The sequence below is a fragment of the Siniperca chuatsi genome, linkage group LG4 (assembly GCF_020085105.1).
Source record: "Siniperca chuatsi isolate FFG_IHB_CAS linkage group LG4, ASM2008510v1, whole genome shotgun sequence".
In the NCBI taxonomy this organism is placed as follows: domain Eukaryota; kingdom Metazoa; phylum Chordata; class Actinopteri; order Centrarchiformes; family Sinipercidae; genus Siniperca; species Siniperca chuatsi.
The window spans coordinates 14,381,136-14,408,605 of record NC_058045.1 but is presented as its reverse complement, the minus strand read 5'-3'; the positions used below and the strand labels follow the sequence as shown (position 1 = coordinate 14,408,605).

Genomic DNA, 27,470 nt, shown 5'->3' with positions numbered 1-27,470 from the left:
TATGTGAAGAAGGTTAACCCTCCTAGTGCCACCATCAGGTCAAAATTTTATTTTGTCCAATACTTTGGTTTATGACCAAATAACGTATGATGTTCCCATCAGCCTCAGCTGTTCTTTGTGTTTAGTGTTAATGTTAGCATTGTCATTGTGAGCATCTTAGCATGCTGACATTAGCATCTAGCTCAAAGCACAAAGCTGTACCTAAGTATAGCCTCACAGAGCCGCTAGCATGACTGTAGACTCTGTTTTCTTCCCTGTTTCGAACCTGTCTCCAGAGGGGAGTTGGATCAACTAATCAGGTTGCTAGACACTCAGCTCCACACAGCGTACTGTTGATATTTACCTTTATAAAATATAAGAAAGTGTGGGACTATTTAGAGAAAGTGGAAATTCCTGCACTATATCAGTAGAATTGTCAAAATTACATAGTTTGTAAAATAAGAAATGTTCATATAATAGTTACAAAGTTATATAGTTTATAGCCATATAAAATTATCTTATATTTCGTCTTTCTGAATTCTCAAAAAAGCCATAATGAAAGGTGACTATTTTGATGTGATTATTTGCCTGTTTGTAAGTGAGTTTAACAGAGCGAATTAATTTGACCCATGGATGTCATTTTTTTTCAGCATATTAGGAGGGTTAAAGAAAAAGCAAGGAAAGAAGGAGAGGAGAGGAGGTCTATGACGTCAAAGGGTAGTTGGTGGCATACATAGCCTTATCTGTAGCCTGTATCCCATGGTTACCATATGCCGAACACAGCTGGGAACCTGGGCCGAAGAAAGCAGGGTGACGCACTAGACACACACACACTGCAGGATGGCTGGCACCCAACACAAATGCACGTAAACGCACCTATACCCGCACCAGTGCAGTTCCACTGTACCTGAATAAAGCACTAACGCCTCGCTCACACAGTGGGTGATGTTTCTAATTCCATCCTGGGTTAGAGAGAACACAGAAGGCTAATATCTGCAGAATCTCCAACTGGGAGAGGTAACACACCTCTATCCCCACGAGATCATCCTGACGGAGAGAGATAGATAGAAACAGGGAGACATAGAGAAAGATACAGAGAGAGACGGAGAGTGACACAGACAGACTATAAAAAAAAGGAAAAGACAGTCTGATACAGTCAAAGACAGAGACAGACAGAAAGGAAAATAGGAGGAAGAGAAAAAATCACATTATCTCTGTGTAAAGTCCTGGGAGGAACAGCCTGTTTGTAGAGTGATACCTATCAGCTCCCAGGCTGTCTCGGGAGATATTACTGCACTGTGGTGTACGTTACCCAGATAAAACATCCCTGCGTCTCTGATAGAAAGACTCAGACAGATAGTGGCAAGGTGAAAGGGAAAGAGGCAGAAAGACTGTCAGACAGATTGACAGACAAAAGATTGGTGGAATGGCTGATCACTTCCTTTTAAAAATGCATGTTACAGCATAATGGATAAGGTTATGCGGAACATGTCATTTGGCAAATCCTTGTATCAAAGGTTATATTACATGACAGACAGTGCAGGCATTGGCAGCAAGATGTCCTGGCAGAAATCAAACACAAATACTGTGGCTGTATGGTCCAGAAGTGTGTCATATCAAGTCTGAAAACAGTTTCAACATGTGTGTAAAGCAAACAAAAAAATCCAAATGCATAAAATGTACAGTTCTGTACGTGTACATATACACAGCATGTTTTTTTTTCACCAGTGTGCAGTTGTCAGGGAGAATCTCATCATCATCAAATCAAAAATGCATCAAGTTTTCCATATGGAAAGTCATTTTTGAAGTGAGAAAGACTTCTGGGCATAAACTTGGATGTTGGTGATCTCCCAGACTACACTGTTTAATGTCCCCCAGTCTTTCCCCCCCTCTGATGATTCACCCTGCTGTGTGTCTGCCTGTCTGCCTGTCATGCTGCCTCTTGGGCCCTGATTGAATAACTAATGATTAATATCAAAACTGCCACAGCGACTGATATACCGCACCCATTGATCCAGACCTTGAGATGTCATGAAAAAAAAGACACAGATTAAACTGCAGGCAAGGTTTTGTGAGACTAAATTATCTCAGCTTGACAACCAAAATTTGGTATGCACTGGTAAAAATACTGCCCAACTTTTCATTCCAAGTTCCAAGCATTAGAAATCAAACCCTTTATTTAACCAGGTGTGTCATGAAAAATAAAGTCTAATTCCAGGATTGTATATGTTTCCACACCTGGTTGCTGACCACCATGAATATAATGCCAATTTGTTGGCCAATGAGCAGCTTCATTTGAACAGTTGGAGATTAACTGCTTTTCTCCAGGGTGTTTGCAAAGCAGTTGCTAAACAAAGATAGAGCACTTTATTCATACTTTCTTCTGCCAGATTTTCTAAATCCATAAATATGAAGCAGGGACTTTTTGGATACAAGTTAGCTTTTCTAAACATCAGGATAATGCCACACCAAGGTAACCCATCACTGTTCCTAAAAGATCTATCAAAACTAGGACTGAGAGTTGATTTGTGGTAAAATTAATAATTGGATTTCCAAATGAACATAAAATAGGACTTGGCAAGCATGGTTCAATCTAGTTGTATGATTGGAAAGCAAGCTGTTACAACACGGAAAAACATGTGTGCCCACAAATATGATGGAAGCTTAACGTTTGTGACTACACACCCAATTGTTGTAAACAAATTATTGCTCACCTTTCATCTCTGCTGATATAATTGATTCTTTCTTGTCCTTTCCCTTTCTTCTCTCTGCCTGTCTTACCTTCAATTATCAATATGACATATTTTCAGCAATCTTGTATGAATAAAAAAAAATTATTCAACAGTGAATATCTCCAAAATGTATTCAGGCATATACCTTTTTGTCCAAATACAACAGTCCCAACCCTTTCTATACGGAACTGAAAAACACTATTGAAACAATACTAAATGTCTAATGCCTCACGAGTGACCTCATGCCAGAGAAAAGGCCATGTTGTTACCTGATCAAAAGGATTTGCCCTCTGTACAGTGGCTATGTTGGGACATCAGACTCTCAGAACTCCTTATTATCAGACTTTTATGAGCCTCCACTTTGTCAGGAATTAGGTGTCATCTAGTTTTACTTGTCATTTGTCAGCCTCAGCTGTTGTTTGTCAGCCCTAGCTGTGCTTAAGACTCAGCTAATGTTGCCTGTTGACATTAGCATTTTAACATGCTAAAAGACTACAGTGTTGCTGAGGTCACTCTGCAACAAAGTATTAGACCAAGAGGGTCAACATCTCCCTTACGAATGCCAAGCCAAAAGTTTGGCTAAAAATTAATTGACATGGACATTATATGGAACACGATTCACATACATTCTTCTTCTTCTTCTTCTTCTTATTATTATAACCTCTTGGGGGCAGCACAACAAGCTGTAAACACAACACTGACATTATATGACATTATAACTTACAAAGTTTTTATGGCAAACATGTTAGAAAACAGTGTCCTATTTACATATTTATCAGCAGACACAACATTAGCATTCATTGAAAGTTGTGTGTCTGGCCACCTGGCGAATATAGCTTCGGTATTCACACTTGTTCTGTTTTGGCCTTCACATCAGAAATGAATAAAACTAATTATTCTAAAAAGTATAATGTGATCAAAAGAAAAAGCTGAAGAAAACATCTAAAAGGAACTCATTTCACCAAATCTGATTAATGACGCTTTGCCTCACATTTTCTTCTAGAGTTTGCTTGCTGCATGCGTCAACGAATGCATGAGCATTTCTACAATGAGATGTCAGTCAGTCTCTAGCAGTCCAGACGTTTTTTGAACACTTGGTTTGATTTGGACAGTTAATTTCATGAGCATTGTGCTCTACTGTGTGTGCTGCATATAGATTGCTCTACCTTCCTGAGTTTCTGAGTTACAATTTCGGGCAAGCTCAATAAAATCTTATTTTGTAAGTTGGTAGGAATCTTAATAACAGGCACAATAGTCTGAAAATACATTTTAAGATGTGAGAAAATTCCATACAAATTTGTCAGTCCCCAGATAAATGCTACAATTCAATGTAGTTGATGTTATTGTCAGAGTTAAACAGAGTATCTTTCCTTTCTGAAGTGTATGAAAAGGCAATACATTTCTACTGTCTTTGTTGCGTTTGACTGTCTGGTGGTTTTTAACTGAGCATACTATGAAAAGTGAGAATCATCTTGATGGTAAACTAAGTGTGAGGGTAGAAGTCACAGGATAAAATACTGATACTGGAAGGATAATTTTAAAAGCTTTACTATTATCCCACACACACTCTCTTCTGCCTCAACTGTAGTAATCCTACACGTGACAAATGTGCACACACACACAAACACACACAGACTGAAGAGTCCACAGAGAGGGGAGAAAGTGCCTAAAAAGCAGTTAAATGACATTACAAAGACAACCCAATTAGATTATGAAAGATATTCTTAACTAAGTCTGAAACTCAATGATGTGTAATGGGAGTCCTGTGGCTAATAAAAGCCTTTCCCTAGAATAATCAGACTCTCATTTTCCCTCTTTCTCTCTCAACCCTCACTCTCCCTTTCACTCACTCACACACGTGTAACACATACACATACAGAGGGATTGAGATGCCACCAGTCACACTTAGATCTCTGCATGCAATCATCCGCCAACTGTGGCAGCATGTGAGCATGCCCTGCTACTTTGTTTGAATTTCAATTGCCAGCCAGCTAGAGATTTAGTATATGAAATATATCAGGAAATGCCACATTTATCCATAACACCAACTCAGTCTGAATCAGTTCATACAGCCTTACATGAACAGCAGAAAGTGCAAGTTCTTAGGTACAAGCTGTACATTTCCCCTCTGTGTAACAAACCGCATTAAACTTTAAACATACTGAATTTACTGCTGTAATGTTACAGAAAACATCTGTATCTGTCTCCCTTTACCTGTTAATCTGTCATATTGCAGCACTGCAAATAAATGTTTTCTCTATCTCGTCTCGTCAAAAATTGCCAATAGCTGCTTTGAAGGTGATGAAGATTCTAAAGAATAAATTGTTTGGAAATTGATTATTGTTCTTAATCAATTACTTTCTTTTGGGACAATGAAACATCTAAAGGGGTTTATCCTGATATAATACATTTACTATTTGTCATATGAGTCATTTACACGTGTATAATTTTAACATATTTGTAATCAAGCAACTTTGTTAAATTAGGCTACATACTGAAAAACAAAGCCTTTTGGTTTGTGACTGAATGTGCATTTCTCCGTCTGTTCTCTTTCTAACACTCTCTCACTTGCTACAAGACACACACACACACACACACACACACACACACACACACACACACAAATGCTTTCACGCCAGCCTGAGCAGCCCTGACACAAGCCATGTTCTCTGGATCATTATCCTCATGTATGCTGTAGATCTCACGGTGCACTGAGCCAGGGTCAAGTCAGCCACTCAGTCTGTGTGTGAGTGTGTGTATGTGTGCGCGCATGTGTGTGTGAGCAATTGTCCTTCTGTCTGTCTTGTTTATATCTACATTTTCTGTCTTTCTGTCCATCTAGCTGACCTGCAGATAAAAGCAAACTTCTTACACATCATCTCCCTTTGATGCTTCTACATTATCTGTTTTCAGAGGGCTCTGTTCGTGTGTCTGTGTGTGTGTACTGTATACATGTGTGTTGTGTCAGCATCAGCGCACAGCGCACACAGTGTGCATAGCAACAGAAAATGTCGATCCCTGTGTATTTTCTGCTTGCTCTTTAAGTTCCTTAATACAGCATCAATGGATTCACAATTAATCTCCAGCTTTCAGTCCCTGCTTTCCTGCGCACTTTCACCTTCAGTCACTCTGCTTCTCACCCCGCCATATACACACACACACACACACACACACACACACACACACACACACACACACATTCTTATACCCCTCATATTTATTTTTTCACTCCCTGTCTATTAAACTCTGAACAGGGAGACAGCAGAATACTGCCATTCTGTAATATTTGATCCAGATCAGCTCCAAGTCTGAAATGGGTGGTGTGTGTAGGTGTGTGGGTCTGTGTGCATGTAAGTGGATGAGAGTGTGACTATATATGTGGGAATGTGTGTGTGTGGATGAGAGTGTGTGTGAGTGAGAGAGAGGGAATGAGAGCAAGAGAGAGAGAGAGAGAGATTATCAAGATTACCAAGACATCTTTTCTTTTAAAGTCTCTGTGCTACTGTGGTGCCATCTTCTGGTAGGGAAGCACAACAGCCTTGACTTAATTATACAGCAAGCAGGGGAACTGCCTGAGACGATAAACATTTGCATTCAGAACACTCAAATAGGTTTAAATAATTTAAAACATGAAATGAAAATGAAACTTTAGATAAAAAAAACATTTAATATAGTGACAGACATAAAACATTTCAAATAATTGCTGAAATTGGGTTTAATATTTAGCATATCGGATAAGATGAAATGGAATTTATAGTGAATGTACATTATACAAAGAACATACAAAGACAGTACTGAACAACCTGTATAATATAGCAGCTTGAAGCATCTTTCGGTGCACACACATATACACACACACATATTCTCTCACTCTTATACAAACATAATGTAGTTGTAATATGAAGCCTTCTCAATCATTTACACTGCTAAAAGAGATGTGTTAATTTGTTTCAAGGGCCATTCAATCATCTCAGTGAAGCATCCATTACAGACAACACAGTTACAAAGACCATCCCTTCTTTTCCATGACAAAGTTTGAAGTGACAGACTTTGTGACGCTAATATCCAGAGTGGATTGGAATTGGAGGTCTGCCAAGGTCTGAGTATGGGGAGAGGATAATTCATTCAGCTCTGGCCCACACGCACACACAATCTTTCTCTCTCTCTCTCTCTCCTTCTGCAGTTTTCTTTTTGCATACTGACACTGCTGCAGAAAAACTTACAAAAACAGATGCACGCGCGTGCACACACACACACACACACACACACACACACACACACACACACACACCCACACGATGAATTAACACATGCTTGTGTGTACACATGAATGTTACATTTTCTTCTTTTTTTCAAACCCTATAAAGGCTGAGCTGCCATACATTCCTTTCATCTACACAGAATGCTAAGAACATTTTCATATATACAGTCAGTGGCTTTGTGATAACATTAAAATACTGAAAATGGATTTTATTTGGGTGTATCCATACATCTGACATCATTATGACACAGAAACTTGACTAAAAGCTGAACCGTAGATAACACTGCACATCTGCCTACCACGACATTCATTTCTCTTGTCATAGATCTATAAGACCCAAATCACCTTTAGAGTGTCACAAATACACTCATTAAAATACTATGTACAGTAAGGACCACTTTATCTATGCCCCTGGAGATACATGGAGCTTGGTATGAGTGCCCTTAACATTGCCCTACCACTGGATAGTCTTGTAAGTGGCCCATTGATGTACTCTACAGAGGGAGCTGCTGAACCACTGCACTTTGGTGTTCAAAACATTCAAGTAATGCCAGGAATCAAGAGTATTCACATGCACACATACCGCTCTGGTGGATTTGCTGCTAAAAGAAAACCATGGGAAACGGATGAAACCAAATGTTTGTTTGCCCTTTCTGCTCCCAACTCAATCAAAAACATCCTTCTTTGTTACTGTAACATTCAACTTGTGTTGGGTCCCTTCTTTTACTACTTCCATTTCCTATGTCTAAGATATGAACAGTATCAGTTTTTACTCTTCATTATTACATCACAGTGTTTACCCATCCATTCATCTATTAAGAGTGCATCCTCATATCAGATTATTTATCTGTGGGCTATGTAGGTATGAACAACATAGAAACCAGGTGTCCTGAGTGCACTGCTGGATTTACAGAAGTAGAGGCTCTAGGTTTGATTTAGTCCCCGGGTTCCACTCTATTCTCTATTGAGTCTCTAGACGATTTCAGGGTTGGGGTAATATTTGAAGACCTTGTAGATCCACTGTGTGTAGAAGGGCACATTGATGAAGATGCCAGGCTGGTTTGCCCGAGCACAGCCTCTGCCATGGACACTCACTCCCACAATAACCCGGATCTCACCATCCTGACACACAAGAGGGCCGCCATAATCCCTCTGCAAAAGAAGAAATAGATAGCGCATTTTTCTTTGTCACTGGTTGAGAAATGGCTATCATCACTGTTTACGTTTATGACAGGGTTAAATGAAAGCAAAATTAATTTTTACGCTTTCAGTGACAGACAGCACCACCAGTATTGAACATGAACAGCTCTCTTCCAAAGCTAGAAACCACAAAACCCAAGGCTTTGATCGCTGATGAAATTTAGTGCAACAGTCTCCAGCTGCTCTGTTTACAGCGGACTGAATACTAAGCCTACAGATTCAAAGAACATTTGTTTGAGATGTGAATCAAACTGAGCTTTGAAAACGCTGTGTTAAATAAATTCACACTGGGAACAATTTGTTTTTCCAAAGGTCTAAAGGTCTGTTCTTGGAGGACTGAACTCACTTCTAGTGTGGTGTTTTCCTTCTGAACAATTATTTGGCCTGATGTTTAAATGGTAAAATACTTCACTAGGAAAATAATATGAACAACTAACAGTTTACCTCACACACTCCCTCATTCCTCTTGCCTCCTGCACAAATCTTGGTGTTGGTGATATGGAGATTCCCTCTGTGCATCTCTCTACACCTCTCATTGCTGACAATGGGCAGGTGGACCGCCTTTAGTACATCATCATGGCCAGTGCCTGAAAGAGTCAAAGATTGCACTTTATTGACTCTTTTCTGTTGTAGCATACACAATACAAGATAGTACAGTAATGTAGAACTCCTACATTTTTGGCATGAATGTAATATAGTGCTATACCATATTTAGCATATTTCTATTTTCAAGAGCATGAAGGGAAGTCTGAGTGGTTTATACAGAAAGCATGGCACATTTGAACTTTTATTAAAAATATCAGTCTTTCTGTATATCAAGCCAACCAACAAACAGTACTGACCCCGGGGTTGAGTGACTATACAATAACCAATTATTTAAGAGAGGACTGTGTTACAATATACTTTCTCCCTTACACCTTATATCATTTTAAAAAAGAATATACAGAGTAATCCAGGACTGCTGCAGGAGAAATGCAATATATTGCAAACCTGGGAGACTTGGAGAGTAGGTATGTACAGCTGTAGTGAATGTAGAATATAGAATGTCAGTACCTTTGGTCTCTCCCCATCCATACATTTTACATATTGTTCCTTGTGGGATGGAGCACCCAGCCACAGGTAGCTGAATTGTATGGACATTGTCTGCAGGAAGGGCAGGCCTGGACACATTTAATGAACACAGAAAGTACAAAACATGATCAACATCACACACACACACACACACACACACACACACACACACATACACACACACACACAAATATATGTCAATATATCTTTGAGATTATTTTTCCAGGTACTAACTTAGACAGCCTTATGAGGGCTAAACTGGAGCCCTCAGGACCACATATCACATGAGCTATGCTGACTTCCTGTCTCTTGGACCAGTCAGGAGCTCCCTCTCGAATATCTGAGACTCCTAGCCACACCCGATACTCACTGAGGTCTGGAACACTGTAGAGGCACAAGAAAGAGTTAAGACTTAATCAAACACTCCACATGTATTACTCTACAACCTCAGACTGATCAGGACAGACAGACAGTAGCAACTGAAGAGAGTCCGGTACTTATACTTGAATATAGAGAAATACATATGAACATTTAATCTTATATGTAATACACTGAGGGCATAAAAGAAAAATGCACTGACAGTTCAAGGTTCAAGCAAAAGGAAAGAAATGACATTAACAGACAGTGAGCATTAAAGTTACCATGAGGAGAAGCACTGTCTGTCAGTGAGTACCCACTCCTCTCGTATCAGTGAACCCCCACACCAGTGCACCAACCTGAAGAGAGCAAAAAAAACAACACAAATGACACATCAAGGACTAATCTAAGACGTCAAAAGCTGTGAAATACCGTACATGAACTCATGCTGTCATTGTTAAAAACTGTACGTTGACAATTCACAGAAATCCAGTTGTTCCCCTTATATGTAAAATTTGAGGAGAGGGATGTATAGTAGTACTATGAAAATCTAACAATACAATGTTAGTCCATAGAACCACATCAAAAAATGGCCTTGATCTAGGGGTGGGCGGTATACTGGTTTTGTTACTGTCACCAGTGTCAAGACGCAAACTCTGGTAACACAAAGATGTGGAAGTTAACATTATGAGCAAAGCATTCCAATTTCTCTGTTGTTGGCTGCAAAAACCAACACAAAAGTCTTCATCTACTCACACCATCCGAAGAAGTGAAGACCCAGTGGATTAATTTTATTTTTGATGGAAATATCCCTACAACAACTGGAAAACTCTTTAGCTTTGGACTGCTTTAGCTTTGACTGCTGTAAGTTACAAAGCAGGCTTCGCTTCAAAACTGAAGGATGGATCGTTACCAACTTTAAACTTGGAAGCTGTAGGCTTTGCCATTTTTATGTTGCTTTACTGTTTATTCTGCAGGTTGGCCTGTTGAACTTTGCATTAGCATGTTACTGGGCTAATGTGGCTAGTGTCTATTGTACTCAATGTTAGACTAATGTAATTTTGAGGGAGAGTCAAGAGAAATTATGTGAACGTAATGCCTCATTTGAAGCCACTTAAATAACTAGAGTAGTAGGTTCACGTTGCTTTTTGTGGAACTTCATACTGCAACCCTAACGTTAGCTCAGCTGTCTCTGTTGTTACACGAAAGCCCCATCTGTTCTCGCTAGTGTTACGTCCCAACTGGTTTTCAAAATAACTGGTTCCAGTATGCATGCACATGTTGTGTTCACCTAACAGAAGATTCCTTTTTGGTAGTGGCTGTGATGTAGTGCTTACTTATACAATCATATTCGCTGCAGTAGATATGAGATGCGACTTGAAAATCGGCAGTAATATGTTTGCGAATGTGTGACGAATCTGGTGACAGACCATATGTGAATGTTCATGATGATAGACATGCCCCATGGTGCTTAACCTAAATTATGGTGCAGGCTACGCCTCCCAAAACACATGTAGGCCTATACCTCATTTTCATTCCTATTTGGAGCTAATAAACACATCGTTATTTTTTTCTTTCTTAAGATATGTTACCATACACTATCAACACTGTCCCTTTTAATTTTTTTGTAATACCGTAAAAAAAACAAAAAAATACAGTGATATAAATTTTAGGTCATATAGCCCACCCCTACCTTGATCACATCTCAAACTTTACAGAGGTGGTGTATATATTAATGTATAGCATTTACAATGTTGACAGCTGTGGATTTTAGAATTCTGTCTTGAAGAGCTGTTTCATTGCATTGTTTGGAGAAGAAGTAAGAGTTCTATAAAGGTTTATCTAAACTAACTAAAATTGAGAATGTAGGCTTTGCACAACCCAAAATTGCCGGGTAATTGGCTTCTTACAATTAGCTGAGTTCTATTTCTCTACAAAGCGACTGATGGATTATGAATGTTTGGCATCAAAGCTGCTACTGTATCTAAAAACCATACAAAAACCCCCACATCTGCTCAAATGTTTGCATGCATGTGTTTCTCAACATAGTGGAAAGGCCTCTGAGACAACATTTGAACCCTCCACTGAAAACAAAAAGGAAAAGAAAAAAACAATTCTACTGAAAGTTTTATGAATTCAAGGGTGGTCTGGGCAGGATTGCCTACTGTTCTTCTTCAGTGGTCGACGAAAATGTGTAGAATATGCACCGCCGTACCCTTTCTGTATGCTGACCATCCAGCTGCCATCTGATATGCCCACCGGACCTCCTCCCACAATCCTTGTTCTCTTATGGACAAAACACCCCACAGAGGACAGCTCACCTGGAAAAGCAGAAACACACACACATACAGATTTCAATATATCTCATGTCATATAATATACATTTAATTTAAGACATTAATATGCATTCACAGGCACAGACATAATGTATTAATTGTGACATATTGTTTACACAGTCGCACTACAAGAGACACTTGAGCTGCTTAATGATCCGCCATAATCAACATTATATACGAAACATAACCAGTTATACTGATGATGCCATTAATTAAGGTAATTATTGAAAATGCTCATATAACACATGGGTGTAATTTCTATACGTCAAGAGATTGAGGGGTTCATCCTCTGTTCTTGAGTTGTTATGTGTAGAAGAATGAGTCACACCAACAGACCAACACATACATACACACTCCTTTAGACACACACATACACAGAAACAGATGCTACCATGACAACATGATGTCCTGCATCATGTACCATAATACCTGGACATAAAAAGGACTCAGTCAGGTTCTGAAAACACCACTACTTGACTTGGAGGCTATCAAATACAGATTAGCAGCTGAGCCACTCGCAAACATAGACAGACAGACGATCTGACAGACACTCACCCAGTGGAATGGAGTTCAGTGAAGCATCACCTGCAGAAAGGAGAAGAGACAAACAAAGGATCAGAGGGTATTAACTGATACAAGATAAGAGGCGACCTCACACCGGGGTATAAATTTCACGGTGGCAATACAGCCATGGCCACCAGAGCCCTTGTGTTTGTGTGTCATGTCACAGTAATTTTCGAATCTGGAGGGCTTTGATTAAATGTAACAAGCTTTAAAGCACCATACTATGTATTTGTAAGTTGTAGCTATTTAACATTTATGCTGACCATTTTCAAAAGCAAGATAAACAGTTTTTGATTTTTCAATATACTGGGCCAGCAACTGGTTTCAGTTAATTTCAGTATGAGAATCAATTAGTACACTCTTAACCTGCTTATAATGCATCATAATGAACATCAAGTTTAATATGTTGTCAACTTTTCCATTTTTCTTGCATGTTAATGCAGTTTACATGACTGTACTGCATTTCCTCACAACATTAATGGAACTTGACGCATAACAGTAGGCAAAATATATCAACATTTCAGCAGCATTGTTTAAAAAAGTATTAGCTGTGATGTGAAGTATAAGCAATGTGTAATAAAACATGCAAAATCACTGGTATGGTCTTTTAACAGCTGACACAATTCCCATATACAATTTTTAAAATTATTTTTATTAGCCAAAAGAGCCTACCTGTGTAGTTTAATATAAACACAGTACCACCAACACAGAATCATGATTGAAGACACAGGCAAACACACACACACACACACACACACACACAGACACACATGCACATGCACACAGTCATGATGCCTCTGACTCTTGGTCCATGTGGGAATAGTTAGAGGGAGTCCTCCCCTGTCTTCCTGATGAGTTGTGAATCTCCTCTGACACATACTGACCTGCTAGCGTAGACATATGTACACACTGCAAATACAGTGGGTGTGTGTGTCTATGAGACAGACAACCAGACAGACTGCAAGCAGATCTACACTAGCTCTGTCTTAGATCAAGAAGTATGACAAACTTTCAATTTCACACTGTCTCAACTGTGTGTATATAGGTATATAGGTGTATGTAGGTATTGCATGTACACACTTCCATGCACTCACATGGTTTTACATTGCAGTAGTCCCAGGAAATGGCAGAATTGTTGGTGTGACACCATGGACCATGTTTGTCTTTATCAGGGTTTCTGCAGTAGTTTCCCTCCAGGCCAGCCATCAGCATGCCCCTCTCGCCACTGGACAAACACACAAACATAAAAGATCCAATAACTTATCTTTCACATTCAGTAAGGCCCAAAAACAAAGGATTTTTTTTTCCCCTTTTAAGCAGATAATTCTTTGTTGATGAAACTAAAAATGATTTGCCGGTGATTTATAACTATTAGTAAAAGCTTAACAAATTTAGCCAGATAGGATCTGGATAGTCAAACTACACAGCTGTGTAGGCTTTGTCCCTCTGGACAAGATAAGGTGATCTGCAAAAGAATTACTCACTGAGACTGTATGCACCCACCTACACTCAGATACTGTATCTAATACATGGTCATGCAGACATATCCCACACATGAGGGTATTCTCATGATAATTTTAAAACCACAAGCTGAATTCCTTCCCACACTGAATTCCTTGACAGATAAGGTGGAGAACTCTAAGGGAAAAGCAGGACATAGGAGAGGGATGCTGGGTACCAAATCACAGCGATCCAGAGTTTCAGTTTGTGTGTGTTGTATTTCTAGCAGCTAGCATAACAGCCAGCTCTCACTGTGACTCCCTAACCCCGACTTTTGACCCCTGGGCAGGAGCCAAGCAGTGGAGCTGATTGGCTTTGAAGTGTTCCTACAAAGGAGGGGTTTGGGGTCAAAGGTGAGGAGTGAAGTGTATATCCCCCAGCCAAGTTATCACTGGGAGTCATTCCTGCAGTGTTAGGTCATCTTCAGGGAAACACTCCAGCCATTAGAAGACGCTGAAGAGGCTAGTCACAGCACCCGCAGGAGCCGTTTTCTCCTCTGAGAAACACAAAGCCTGACTTAATCTGCTAACAACAATAGGACTTAACTAGAGGTCAATAATAGGTCGCCTCCCCACACTAACCACCACTTCTCAGGTTCGCACACATGGTTCTCGAAAACAGAGACACATTCCCCTGCACACTGAGACTGTCATGCACAAGTTTGTATCACAAAGAGATAATTTCTCAAGCATTCTTTCTCTTGTTGAAACCCATGAAATTTGTATAGATTTTCTGCTCATTATCAGTCGTTTCCTTTGATCCCTTTGAGGTTTAAAAAAAACCCCTCTACATTATGTGAGACTCTCTGATGGGTTACGTGTACTAGAGCTGTGTAACATCTTGATCTCTATTTTAGGCAGAGGCGCTTGTCTGCAGTTTATTAATGGTGCAGGTCTGTCTTGTACATTATAGTGGAGTTTGGGAAAGTTATTAGGTTAGAAAGTAGCAGGGATCCAGTGGGCCGACCTGTTGCTGTGGTCTCTCCAGGGAGCACAGGGCAGTTTTGATCTAGTCCTTGTCTGCTCTCCTTGGTAATTCTCTCCAAAGCCTTCATAGCAGTCTGTATTTGAACAAAAAGAGGAAATAAAATGAGACAATCATTCTAGACACATACACATTCATGTCTGTACGACCAAACCGCTTTGAACAAAAAACATGCACAATAGGCAGTACTCAACATTACAAAGCTTCTATAAACCTGCATCACCACAACAATAGTTTTGTGTGCATTCTTTGCCATACAATATTGTTGTACTACCAAATATAAAAAAAAATGAGGCCTAGTCAATAATACACATAAGAATAAAAATAATCCTTAGTTTCTGTGTTATCGTGGTTGTCATTGGATCTAGAATATTCTGAGCTGAGGTGGGAACACAAAAACATCATCCACAATGATGCCTTAGAAAAACACCTGTCATAAATAAGGTTTTGAAGTTGTCACCCTGCATTTCTTTTCTATATGGGAACGTATTCAGCCCTCAAGGGTAGACCACAACACAACCTCAAAGAGGGTTTATAATCCCAATGCAAGGCCACGTAATCTCAAAGGCATATCCCTAAAATCCCTTGAGAAATTTGCATTTGTGTACTCAGCCATAGATCTACGTCTTTTACTTCTAAATCTCTTGCTACCCCAGAAAGAATCCCATCCAGCACTAATCCTTCGACTCCATCTTTCACTGTCCAGTGAGACCTGACGATGCTGAGCTGCTGTCAGAGTTTGTTTATGTGAGGCGAGGTGGTCAGTCCTTCCCACAGTCCTATAGGGCTACAGTTCTCCGCAGGGACGGAGAAAAACATGGTTACAAGCCAATATGTGTGGTTACAGGGTCTCATGTGAACTCCACGGTCCACAAAATATGAAAATGCAGAATATTTCTCTGCTTCAGATATAGATACAATCAGCTTTTCCTTTGCTGTTTTGAGTGCCAAATAAAGCTGTTGAGTTTCTCACCAATGACGTGCTCATTTTGGGTGCCGCACTGAGGGATGTTGGTGCAGAACATTGTGCGGACTCTTGGGTCTGTAGTAAAGCACCAGGGGAATTCTTGGCCATCTGGATTCCGACAGTAGTTTTCTCTCAGGTCCCTGGAAAACACAGAGAAAGTCTTCCTGTAATCTGCTTGGTTTTAAGTGCATGCAGGTGGGTGAGTGAGTGGATGCATGTGAGAATCTGACTCACTTGCAAGGGTAGGCTTGAGGTATGAATGTGTGGTTATGGGGATACTGAGAGTCCCAGCGTTGGCAGGTGAGTCCGGTGGGCATCACGTCTACTGTCCCCCTATAACCCTCTCCTCTGCCCTGGTAACACTCGGTTGTTTCCACCACATTACTTTTAAGAGGTGTTGCTGTGAATGAGCAAAAATATATTAAGGGGTGAGTGTCATTGGTCAAGGTAACATACAGCATGTTTATATTTACTGAAATAAGTTGTGTGAACACCCAGATTAAGGAAATTGTTTGATTAAGGTCCTAACATAGTTCTTCAGCCTTTTCCAACAACCCAAGCTTAATACAAGTTTTACAGGGTAATAAAAAAACAAGTATAGTAGTTAAGGCTCTAGATCTTGTGGTGTTATAATTGAAACATGAAAGGTATTTCAACATCACCCCAAAAAACAAGCTTTATATTTCCACATTTGCTAGCCATGCCGCTCTTTTCTCAAACGCATCCACTCAATGGCTGTTGGAGAATTAAAACACTGATAAAAATCTGAAAAGGCATATATTATTAATGAAAAGAGACATTAAAAAGACAATTTATGCTTAATCCAACTGAGAAAACTTTAAGATAGGAACAGACATTTAAGATTATTGAAACCAACAAAGACTAAACTCCCTACATTGACTTAATTCCTTCAACATACACAAATATTGAATGACTGAGTAAATGAAGGACAACACAGGTAGCCTATGATTACAGTCGTGTCACTATAGGCAACCCCCAAATTCCACGTCAGCACGAATTTTCACTTGTGATTGTACCAAAATAGAAAAGGACATTTAGCAAAAATAATTTGTCTTGCTAATTTATGTTGCGATTTGCATGGATGGAAGCCAAATTTGTTTGAAATGGTGGATGGAGAGATGTGGGAGGACTGTGAACTGCAGAGAGATCTGGGGGTAAGTGAACTTTGAAAGAGCAAGGTGAACTTCAGATGAACTGTGGCACTGCACTGAAACCTTGATGAACCGGACTATGGATTATATAATAATTCTCTGACACGCATGGCACACCGCATACATTTTCAATTTGCCTGCCTGTCTATTGTTATTTCTCCCACTCACACACATGATGTAGAGGTCCCAAATGCAGTCGTAAAAATCACACAATGCAGGACTTTATCTCCCAACTGTTAACACCAAATGGTCCAAACTGTAACAGATAATTTGCTCCGATCAGGAGTGATGCCCAAATCAATTGGCCCAAAAATTCCAGTGTGTCCGCATCCTCAAGTCTTAAAGTGTTTACATGAGAGTTGCAAATACTTTACCTTTATCTGGTTATAATCAGGTTGGTGTAGTACATGTACTGAATAGTAAATGATTTAGCAGTGAGGAAATATTCTGTGTGACAGTGCCTTTGACATGATGAATGGCTAAACAGCCTCAATGTCTTGGCCACCTGCTTTCCACAGAATAGCTCACACTATGGGTTTAGAAGAGCTACAGTATAATATGGCCAAAATTGTAAAAACAAGGCAGGACACCTTATCTGCTCTACTTTTATTTATAGAAGGGCTGCTCATTACACATGAGTTACACAAGTTCATTAGCCCGAACATTGTGCATGATTGTATCCAACAACGTGTAAAGCTGCAGATCTTCAAAACTCTAAAACAGATATTTTCTGTCAATGCAATATGTCTAAAAATAGAAATGCACTATTTGTGACAGTGAACAAAGGAGCAGGCCTTGACAAAAGAACACTTTGTCTCTGTCTCTTGCTCTCTCCTCTCTGCCTTGTTTTGATTAAGACTAACTGGGTCGTAAACTTGGTCTGTTCCCAACAAACTCCCATATCAGAGAGAGAGAGAGAGAGAGAGAGAGAGAGAGAGAGAGAGAGAGAGAGAGAGAGAGTGCAGAGGGGGAGACAATTTTTAGAGGGGAAAAAGAAAAAGCAGGGGGGAACAGTGAATCACTGGGTCCACATGGAGAAGTGCCATCTAGTAAACATGGTGCCAGGACTGCTGATGATTCTAGAAGGCAAACAGGCCAGTTACAGACTCAGGAGAAAGAACCTCAGCCCAACAATAACACCAGAGCTCTCTCTGTTTTATGTTCTTGAGGACCACAGTGGCTGTCTCCATGACTCGTCACTGATTATAGGTCAACTAAGAGCATACAGTATCTGCTGGTTTACTACAAGTGTATATACAAATAAAACACGAAGCCAGACGTGACACGTACAACTAGCTCTTACACATCAGTCACACTGCTTCTGCTAAGTGTACGAGGTGTAATAAAACCAACCTGCTTATAGTGTGTGTGACCCTGGTGTGTGTGTGTGTGTGTGTGTGTGTGTGTAACAGGAGGTTAATGTGGAGCAGTAACTGAGCCCTTTGCAGTTTGAACACCACACATGAGAGCTGGCATAGAACAATAAACAACAGGCCAGTGGTGCAGGGGAAAAATAAACATTGTGGCTATTAGAGAAGACATAACAGAGAACCAAACCTAAAAGGGAAACTCAGTGTATGTGTGTGTGTGTGTGTGTGTATTCCATAATGTCAGCTTATGACAGGGAAAGGAGTGGTGAAATGAAAGGTACAGGAAGCTATAAATGTTGGTGCAGTCAGTCACACTTCACACACCCACGCACAGACATACATAGACTTCCACTTAACATGCATGACAAATGCTAATGCGTTCAACCACACACAAACATGCATGCATGCTTACCACAAACTTTGATGCTGCAGTACTCCCAGAGTGTGTTTAGGTCCGTGGTAAAGCACCAGGGTCTGTGGCGTCCGTCTGGGTTCCTACAATAGTTATCATCCAGGCCCTTGTCAGGGTACCTAATACAAAACATGCAGTATAACAACGTTAGTGTATAGACAAAAGCTATAAAAGAGTGAAAAGCATAGCACAAAAACACTACCACACTGTTGCATGGCCCATAGCACAACTCTCTGACCTGAAGTTAAGTAATAGTGGCACAAAACACTAATTGTCACATCATTCTTAAAGGGACACTTCACCCCAAAATCAAAAATACCTGTTTTCCCTCTTACCTGTAGTGCTATTTATCCATCTAGATTGTTTTACTGCGAGTTACCGAATTTTGGAGATGTCTGCCTTTTTTGAATATAATGGGGCTATATCGAACTCGGCTTGTGGTGCTCAAAGCACTGTGGATTATCAAGATAATACACAGACCTTGTTGTGAGCAGTTTCATGTAGGAACTATTGGTAGAAAGAAAATAGCTCCTGCGTGAAAATGCTCACAACAAGGTCTGTGGATTATCTTGAGTAACCGGGTCATCACCGAGTTTTTCAAATGTAGTTTTTTTGGTGCTTTGAGCACCACAAGCCAAGTGCCATATAGTCCCATATATATTCAAAAAAGGCAGACATCTCTACGGCTGATATCTCCAAAACTCTGCAACTCACACCAAAACAATCTAGATGGATGAATAGCACTACAGGTAAGAGAAAAAGTATGTATTTTTGATTTTAGGTTGAACTGTCCCTTTAAAGTCCAGAGATACCGGCAAAGAGAATCATATTTCCATTTTCCTTCTAAATCCTTAGGAGAACAGAGTAGAAGTGCAGAGACAATTCACCATTGCATGCAACTGAGGCATTAATAACTGGAATGGTGCAAGGACTCCATCTGTGAATCTGTTGAGAGCTCAGGGGAGTGAGCAAGATAATAGGCTGCACCACTACAGGTGTTCTACAGTAAGTCATCCCAAAGTCCCACATCTCTCCAGGCCTCCAGCCTCCAGGCGTGCAGTATCAGGCTGTGGGACCCTCTCATTACATTAGTGCTATGAGCAGTCGGGGCCTCGTTTACACAAACACTGGGATGATTAAAGATGTGTTAACGAGTCCCCACTAATCCAGACCACCTGCCATCTGACTAGCTGGAACACTCTCTTGACACAGATGCATGTGCACACAGCAGACATGCACACACACATACACAAACAAAGATCATGTAAGGAATACTAATACAGACTAAAATATATGGCCTCCCTAAAATAGGTATAGGATTATCTCACAGCTGGACATGGGTCTGCTTCATAATCTACCGCAAGTTTAAAGGAATTTGAGCCAATTAAGTCAGAATGAAGAGCTTTTCCAGCATAGTGCTGCTAGAAACACACAATTACACTTTGGATTCTGATGGCATTCCTTCAGGGAAAGGCACACTGGCTGACTCCAAATCACTTCATCTCCAGAGTTAGTGCACCACAACCACATGGAATTACTGGATGAACATATTATTACATAAAGTATTCTCATGCTTTTTTCTATTAAATTATATGCATCCATGTGTGTGGGCTTAAGTGTGATTGAGCATGCACAATTTAGTGCGATGCTGAGTGATGCAGATGCATGTGTGTGTGTGAATGTGTTTTACCTCTTAGGGTGGTACAGGTGTTTGTGTGGTACATCCAGGTCCCAGCGCTGGCATTCCTTTCCACTTTCTGTGTGGTCCATGGGTCCTCTGTAATCTTCCCCATTACAGTTCATACATTCAACTATTCAACAATGACACACACATGCACACATTGACACACACAAACACAGAGCAACAGCTTAGAGAAACACAGAATCAAACAACAGAAATGCAGTATCGTCTATCAGTGATGCATTGCTTTCACAATGAGATACTTACAACTTAACAAAAACCTCCAACCAAATGATTTAAAACACAGAATGAAAATAAATCATGATACTTGTGGGTTGTAGGACAAGCAATAACCTTGAACATAGTGGATTTAATACATTTTAGGTCATGATTTTCTTTCCCAAAATTCTTATGTAACATTTTGCAATAAAGTTCTTCATGAATATTAATAGATCTCCCTTAAGTTCAGACATTATACACATACACATAATGTATGGAAGCACATCATATTATGTGGCACACTAATGAAGGCGATGATCGCTTTGATGTAGAGAAGGCACCATTTGTTGCATGGTGAGTAGTACACACTGTCTAGTGTAAACAACAGAGAGCATGCAGATTAGAAACAGATGTTTATGAGTCCACTGCTGTCATGACAGAGCACATTTAATACCACTGGCTGCATGCGTATGTGTATTTGCGCACGGCATGTTTGCGTGTCTGGATGTATGTTTCCTATTAGGACCAGTTAATTTCTGGAGAAACCCTTCCAGTAATTTTCTTCTGAATGAACGCAGGCTTTCTATGAAAATAAAAAGTTATTATCTCTGTTGTACAACTTGTGATAACCCAGTGGAACACCGTACGTCAGTTCGAGAGCAAGAAGGATTCTCATCCTCTCTTATCAAACCACAGCCTGGTTCCTCATTAACGTGATCCAGTGTCATGCAGAGGAAACAACCCCTCTGACAGCATGAATCCCCAGAGATTAGATAACAGAGGTCATTATCATCCCCTTCTTCAGGGAGACTGATCAGTGCCTGACAGTAATATTGTGTAATATAATATAGAGGCTGAAACAACGGTGGGAAAGTGTTTTTCTTTCATCACAACCGGATAAATATCAAAGTTTTACTTATACAGACCTATTACTCAAACTCAACAATTTCTTTCTTTTCTATAAAATAGCTAACAATTTATCCATATGAGACGACAGGGGATTAATATCCTCCTTAACATTCTAACACCAGCCTCTTTTGGTTCAAACCATTTACAAGACCTGAACCTGATGGAATGAGAGAGGACAGCATAAACTGAAGCACACACCTGGAAACGACTGCAGCTGGCCCCAGCAAATACAGAAAACATGTGCCCCACACACATATAGACACACAGATGTAGAGTGGAGCACAGTTAGAGCCAGCATTGCTTAGTCCAATGCCCTGTGTGATAGCCTAATTTGCTTCAGCTCATTTCAGACTATCAAGCCTCAGCTGGTGAGGCAATTTGCAACGTGAAATGGGCATTATTTTAAGATGAATGTCTGCTCAGATGGATACAAAACATATTTTGTCTGTGTGTGTGTGTGTGACATACCCTGTGAACACTGTGGTATGCCACACTCCTGGTGTCTGAGGTGTGGCCGTGGGTCAGTGGTAAAGCACCATGGGCCAACGGTGGAGTTGTCTGGGTTGCGACAGTAGTTTTCTCTGAGGTCCATCTTCTTGAACCTCTTAGACATGAATCTGTCAGGAACAGAGCTGTAGTTACACAAACAGACACATGTACCAAGACTGTTTGCCAAATAGTTCAGCTAGCATGTAGAGCAGCCTCTTTTGAAAAACACCCAAGGCCACAGTTTCTGTTTTTTTTTTATCTGCGGGAATATGATGACTCCTATACTGATTTATGACAGATTTGCTGCTCTGATGGCTGAAACCTGCCAACATGACCAGTGAAAATTGTGTAAAGAGTGTAAAAGTAATTCATGGCAACACTAAATGATCGAATCACCAATGACATGATGTTGTTAATGAGAGAAAACACATTCATATGTAGAAGCAATGTTAGTTTTCCATGAGGCTGGTTCTGAATATAGTGTAAACACATTGACAAATGACTCATATCTTCTACATCAGGCAAGCACATGGCTGTGGTCACCAGTTGCGATGATGGACACAGTGTAGTCTTTGAGTCAAACTGTGTTTTTCCACATGACGATGAAAAGATAAGGTTCTGAGGCAGCCTTTCAGTTGAGTGGGTAATGTACAGAAATGAGAAGGCCTTTGCTGGGCAATCAAAAAAGAGGAGAAACCTTTCACTGATAAAAATGCAATTTGTTCTGAGGCAACAGACTCAGCACTGACTCCCCTCACTGTGTCTGTGTGTGTGTGTGTGTCAGAGTTTCACATGCCTTTAAGCCGACTGATAAAACATACAAAGCGCCTGGGTTTAATTACCTGATCTACAGACATTAATAGCAGTCTGATAGTGCAAGTTCACTGAAGGTACAAAGGTACACTGCCCTCTTTGATTTGTCTGCTGCAGCAACAACTCACTACAAAGCAAGATATTGCACTGCAAACATAGCCACTATAGAACTGAGTATTTTTAAATTTAACATGGTGGGAAAAGATAAAATACTGTATGTTGTTTTCAAGCAAAACCTTTGAATACCTTTAATTGGACGCCATGTTATGTGTTTTCTTATTACCAGTGTCATATTGTTATGTTTCAGAAACCATGATGGCAAATTTTTCACTTAAGAGAAATTACATCTACAGTAGACTGATTATGAGACAAAATACTTTGTTAGATATTTTTGTAAAGGAAAACTGCAGTTATCTTGTTGCTTATCAGGCAATTACTAAAGATTAATTGCCTGATAAGATTATAAAAGATCAGTGCTAATTTAAGTTTCATAATAAACTCTACTTAATTGGCTCTTTTTTCTATTGGGAGCTACACTGTATCAGAAAATATTCCTGCATATTGAAAAATTTGCTTTAGCTAGGAATTTAGCTGGGGGATGTACCTAAAGCTTAACCAAAGGCTGCATATTAGATATGATCCTAATCCCAGAAACACACACACGCACACACACCTAGATCAACAGTAGGGCCACAGCAGGAAATGATCTGTGATTCTGTAAAGCATTGAGCAATGAGGTCAGTTCTGATGAATGACTGATCCCAGGAGCCTAATCAACCCCTAATATTTCATACTCATATACACATACACACACACACACACACACACACAGACTAGCCCCTGGCTACTAGCTAACTGCATCACTAACAGGCCAACACTAACAGCAAGAAGCAGCTTTAACACTACTTTGTTTGACATTGTGGTGAAAAGTACATCAGATTCTTACTTGTGTTCATGAGGAATAGGAGAGGCCCAGGCCTGGCACAGAATCCCACTCACTGTCATCAACCTCTGCCCCCTGTAGCTCTGACCTGTACCCACAATGCACTCCCTAACATAGTCTGAAAGAGAGACAGAAAGAAAGAGGATGGGGACAGACAGAGAGACAGTAAATGACAGTAAAAGAGTCATGAGTCAGCCAACAACCTGATCGCAGTGTGGTGTACACAGAGCCAGTATGGATGATGAAGAAAACAGACAGAAGGAGATGTTCAGCTATAACACTGAGCCTAACAAGGACATGACAATGCCAAAAGCTGAATCTGTTTTCCTAATCTTCTGCAATACATTTGGATGCAGTACAATAGGCTACACAGCTTGCATGTGCACTGTTGTGGTCAGTCAGAGTCAAGTTGGGTGGGGGTTTCCATCGTTTACACAAACACTGCTTAATGACAGAAAATGAACCATAATGTGCTGCGACACAATAAACACTACAATGGTTCTTCCCCTTCCTTGTCTTCCTCTTGAGGGATGCCATCATTACAAAGCTGCAATCACTCTGAAAATAGGTATTTATAGACTTATAAAATTTTCTTACATATTTTAAAACAAGTACTACACTAAAGCAATGTTGCTGATTGGAAGTGATGACTATGTAGAGATATTTTGCTTTTGGGAAAGATATGGTGACAATGGGAGACACCACTTTACTATCAGCTGGTAGAGAGACAAGGTGGAACAGTAGAGGGCACCTTTCTTTTGATAGAGTTGGTAGTTGAAGTCCTGTTGGCCCTGGGCTCCTGGTGAGTTCCTGTCGAACGACAGCCACTGGCATTTCCTGTTTTTATGATCATAAAGGAATGCTCTGGAGAATAAGGAGGAATTGAAAGGGGGAGGAGAGATCAGGGGAATAGTGAAGTATATAATGATCAGTTTTCTTTAACTTCTTGAAGTAAAAGGCAACCCAGTTAACACAGATGTTACATATACAAAGCAGTTAGGAGGCCTGCTAAACCAGATGGACAACAATGCATTGTAACTGTGAAAAGCATAATTAAGGAGCCTGAGAAACTACCACTTTACTCTTTGTGTATTGACAGCCATCCACATTGAGTTACTTTACCATGTTACAAAAGGAGCCCTGCAGCTGAAAGGGTAATTCCATAAGTGCAGACATACTTGCAGGTAAAGGGGAGTCTTCTGTTGCGGCTGCAGGCTTTGGCACACTTGGCCATGCTCAGCTTCTTGGTTTTGGTCTGGTGGGAGGAATCAGGAGACATGACAACCAGTCGTATACCATCAGTCTTCTGGTAGTCCTGGAGCGCATTTCTCCTGCCCTCTGATACACAATTACATAATATGTTCATGACCATTCAGCATTATTTACATTTTAGAGGTTTAGCTGACACATACTGCAAATTAGAGATATGCATTATGCAGGACAGAAGCTGTTGTTGGGGTCAAACCAGTTAAACTAATGACTGCTACAAGGCCTATGGCTCTGATGACAATAATGTGCCTGACCATTACAACAGGTAAGTCTGCCTACATTATGGTTTGTTTTTATTTTATTTGACCTCTTATCTGTACTATATTCTTTAAATATGAGACACATTTGCAGTTTACTTGTAAGGTGCTATACAAAGTTTATTATTATTATTATTATTATTATTATTATTATTATTATTAAACATTCACACAAACACACTAGCAAATCCCTCTCTGTGGTCTGGGAGATAATTTGGACAATCTGCTAATGAGCCCAGCCAGAATGAGAACATAGGGGAACAGCATTACAATGTGTGAATTAGTCTGCCTTAACTGTTATTAATCTACAGGACCTAATAGGATGCACAGTCATTTATCGCTGCCCCCAATGAGACCAGGGCTGACACACACACACACACACACACACACACAGTGAGGGGAGTCAGTGCTGTGTCTGTTGCCTCAGTTGTTGGCAGGTTCTCTGCATCTCTGCAAAATCAGAGAGCCAGTTAGACATTTACATTTAGGCAGAAAACTCATGTCAACTCCTCATTTCCCCTCCTACCAACTCTCTGCCTATATCCACTTCATTCAATTCAAGAGCTTTTATCAACACAGAAAAACTTCATCATATGGCGGTCGATTCTTGGAATTACGTATCATGTAAACAACAGAAACACATCAGACACCAGAGCTGGTGTTTCAGATTCAGTATTTGGGTGTTTGGGGGATGTAGTGAGCAACCTGAGGATCTCAGAGGACTAGGGGCATCACGTTTGTCCGATCCTCAACTTGACTTGACCGTCTCAGGAGTTTCTCTGCCTGAGTGCCTAGGAGCAATGATCCGCAAAATCGCACTCTGTTAGGACTACAGGAAGACTGAACCACTAGTTTGATTTTAGTGACATTGTGGGATAGTGGGTTATATATATTCACTTTATCATAGAATTTAATTTGAACCATTCAGATAATGTATGTCTTAATGCGTCCCAATGCCGTGCAATGCGCTCTGGCACAGAACGGTTGCAATGCTATGATGGCTACTGCAGGTTTAAAAAACCCTGCTGAATCGTTAATAATTGCAAAAGCATCGTTTTTATCTCTGTCCATAAGGTGACTATCTCTTCCAGGAATGGCCAACTTAAGAAATGTTCCTATGACTGTGTTCTGACACTAAGAATCACTTAAACTAGGCTACACTTGTTAGAATTAAATGCGAAAAATAACTCATCATTTTCTAAGAGGATAAAAATATCACAGTTAACAAAATACTAGCATATACATTGCACAGACGATTGTCGGAATAGTTCATACAACAGAAGATAATAAAGTTATATTAATAAAGCCTCTCTTAACTCATGTTTGACAGTCTGTTTTACACGGAGCGCAAACCAAAGCGTTCAGCACCAGCTCCAGCCCAGTGGCAGACGTTGGAGAGCAATCCGAGCAGTTGTAAATGGCTTTCACCAAACTTACCAGAACAAGAAATGATGAAGAGTCCAACAATTAGCTTGTAAATCCACATCGCCGCCTCACAAAACAACAGTTTCTGAAACAAATTGGAAATGCTGCTTGCTGCGCTGTCCGACTGCAACCAGGAGATGTTGCTTCCACCACTGCACAGATGATGCGTCTCCTCTCTAAGTACTTCCTCGCCTCCCTCCCTCCCTCCCTCCCTCTCTGTGATGTGTGTATGACTTTATCTCTCTCTCCCTCTCTCCTTTTCTTTCTCTCTTTCTCTTTGTATATCTCTTTATCCATCCTCACCCCTTCAATTTTCAATAAAGTGTTCTTTATTGGTCTGAATATCACATACAATATCGTCAAAGCTTCAGTGTTGTGACAGTGTTGAATATGGCACACATGGTCATTTTCATATCCTTATCAGTAACCTATAAGATCTTTACTGCTGTGCACTGTTTGTGTGTGTGTGTGTGTGTGTCAGTGATTAGGCTATTACCTATTGTGTGTTACTATATGTTCCATAACCAAGACCTCAAGCAGATTGTGGTTCTTTTTCTCTT

At 40.2% G+C, this 27,470-nt stretch overlaps 1 protein-coding gene across 2 annotated transcripts; it reads right to left on the bottom strand.

The window, feature by feature from the left end:
* Nucleotides 1-6,352: 6,352 nt before the first annotated feature.
* Nucleotides 6,353-27,135, bottom strand: LOC122875530 (hepatocyte growth factor). 2 transcript variants are annotated; one of them, XM_044194781.1, is made up of 18 exons: nt 26,923-27,135; nt 25,138-25,297; nt 24,711-24,823; nt 23,963-24,077; nt 22,183-22,331; nt 20,596-20,716; nt 18,906-19,024; nt 16,186-16,351; nt 15,958-16,091; nt 14,967-15,060; nt 13,595-13,725; nt 12,492-12,521; nt 11,816-11,921; nt 9,885-9,959; nt 9,478-9,627; nt 9,226-9,332; nt 8,617-8,759; nt 6,353-8,124 (listed from the first exon to the last, which is right to left on the bottom strand). In XM_044194781.1, the coding sequence occupies exons 1-18, from the start codon at nt 26,969-26,971 to the stop codon at nt 7,945-7,947; spliced, it is 2,142 nt and encodes a 713-aa protein (XP_044050716.1). In that variant the 5' UTR covers nt 26,972-27,135; the 3' UTR covers nt 6,353-7,944. The 2 variants fall into 2 exon arrangements, with proteins under 2 accessions (XP_044050716.1, XP_044050717.1); XM_044194782.1 differs by having other exon boundaries at nt 25,138-25,214; nt 26,923-27,061.
* Between the last annotated feature and the right edge of the window lie 335 nt (nt 27,136-27,470).

Coding starts and splice junctions, on each gene's coding strand:
- LOC122875530 (XM_044194781.1), bottom strand. CDS start 26,971: ATGTGGATTTACAAGCTAATTGTTGGACTCTTCATCATTTCTTGTTCT. Junction 20,717..22,182: donor CATACCACAGTGTTCACAGG/GTATGTCACACA, acceptor ATTGTTGAATAG/TTGAATGTATGAACTGTAAT. Junction 9,960..11,815: donor ATGGTCAGCATACAGAAAGG/GTACGGCGGTGC, acceptor TGCTCTCTTCAG/GTTGGTGCACTGGTGTGGGG.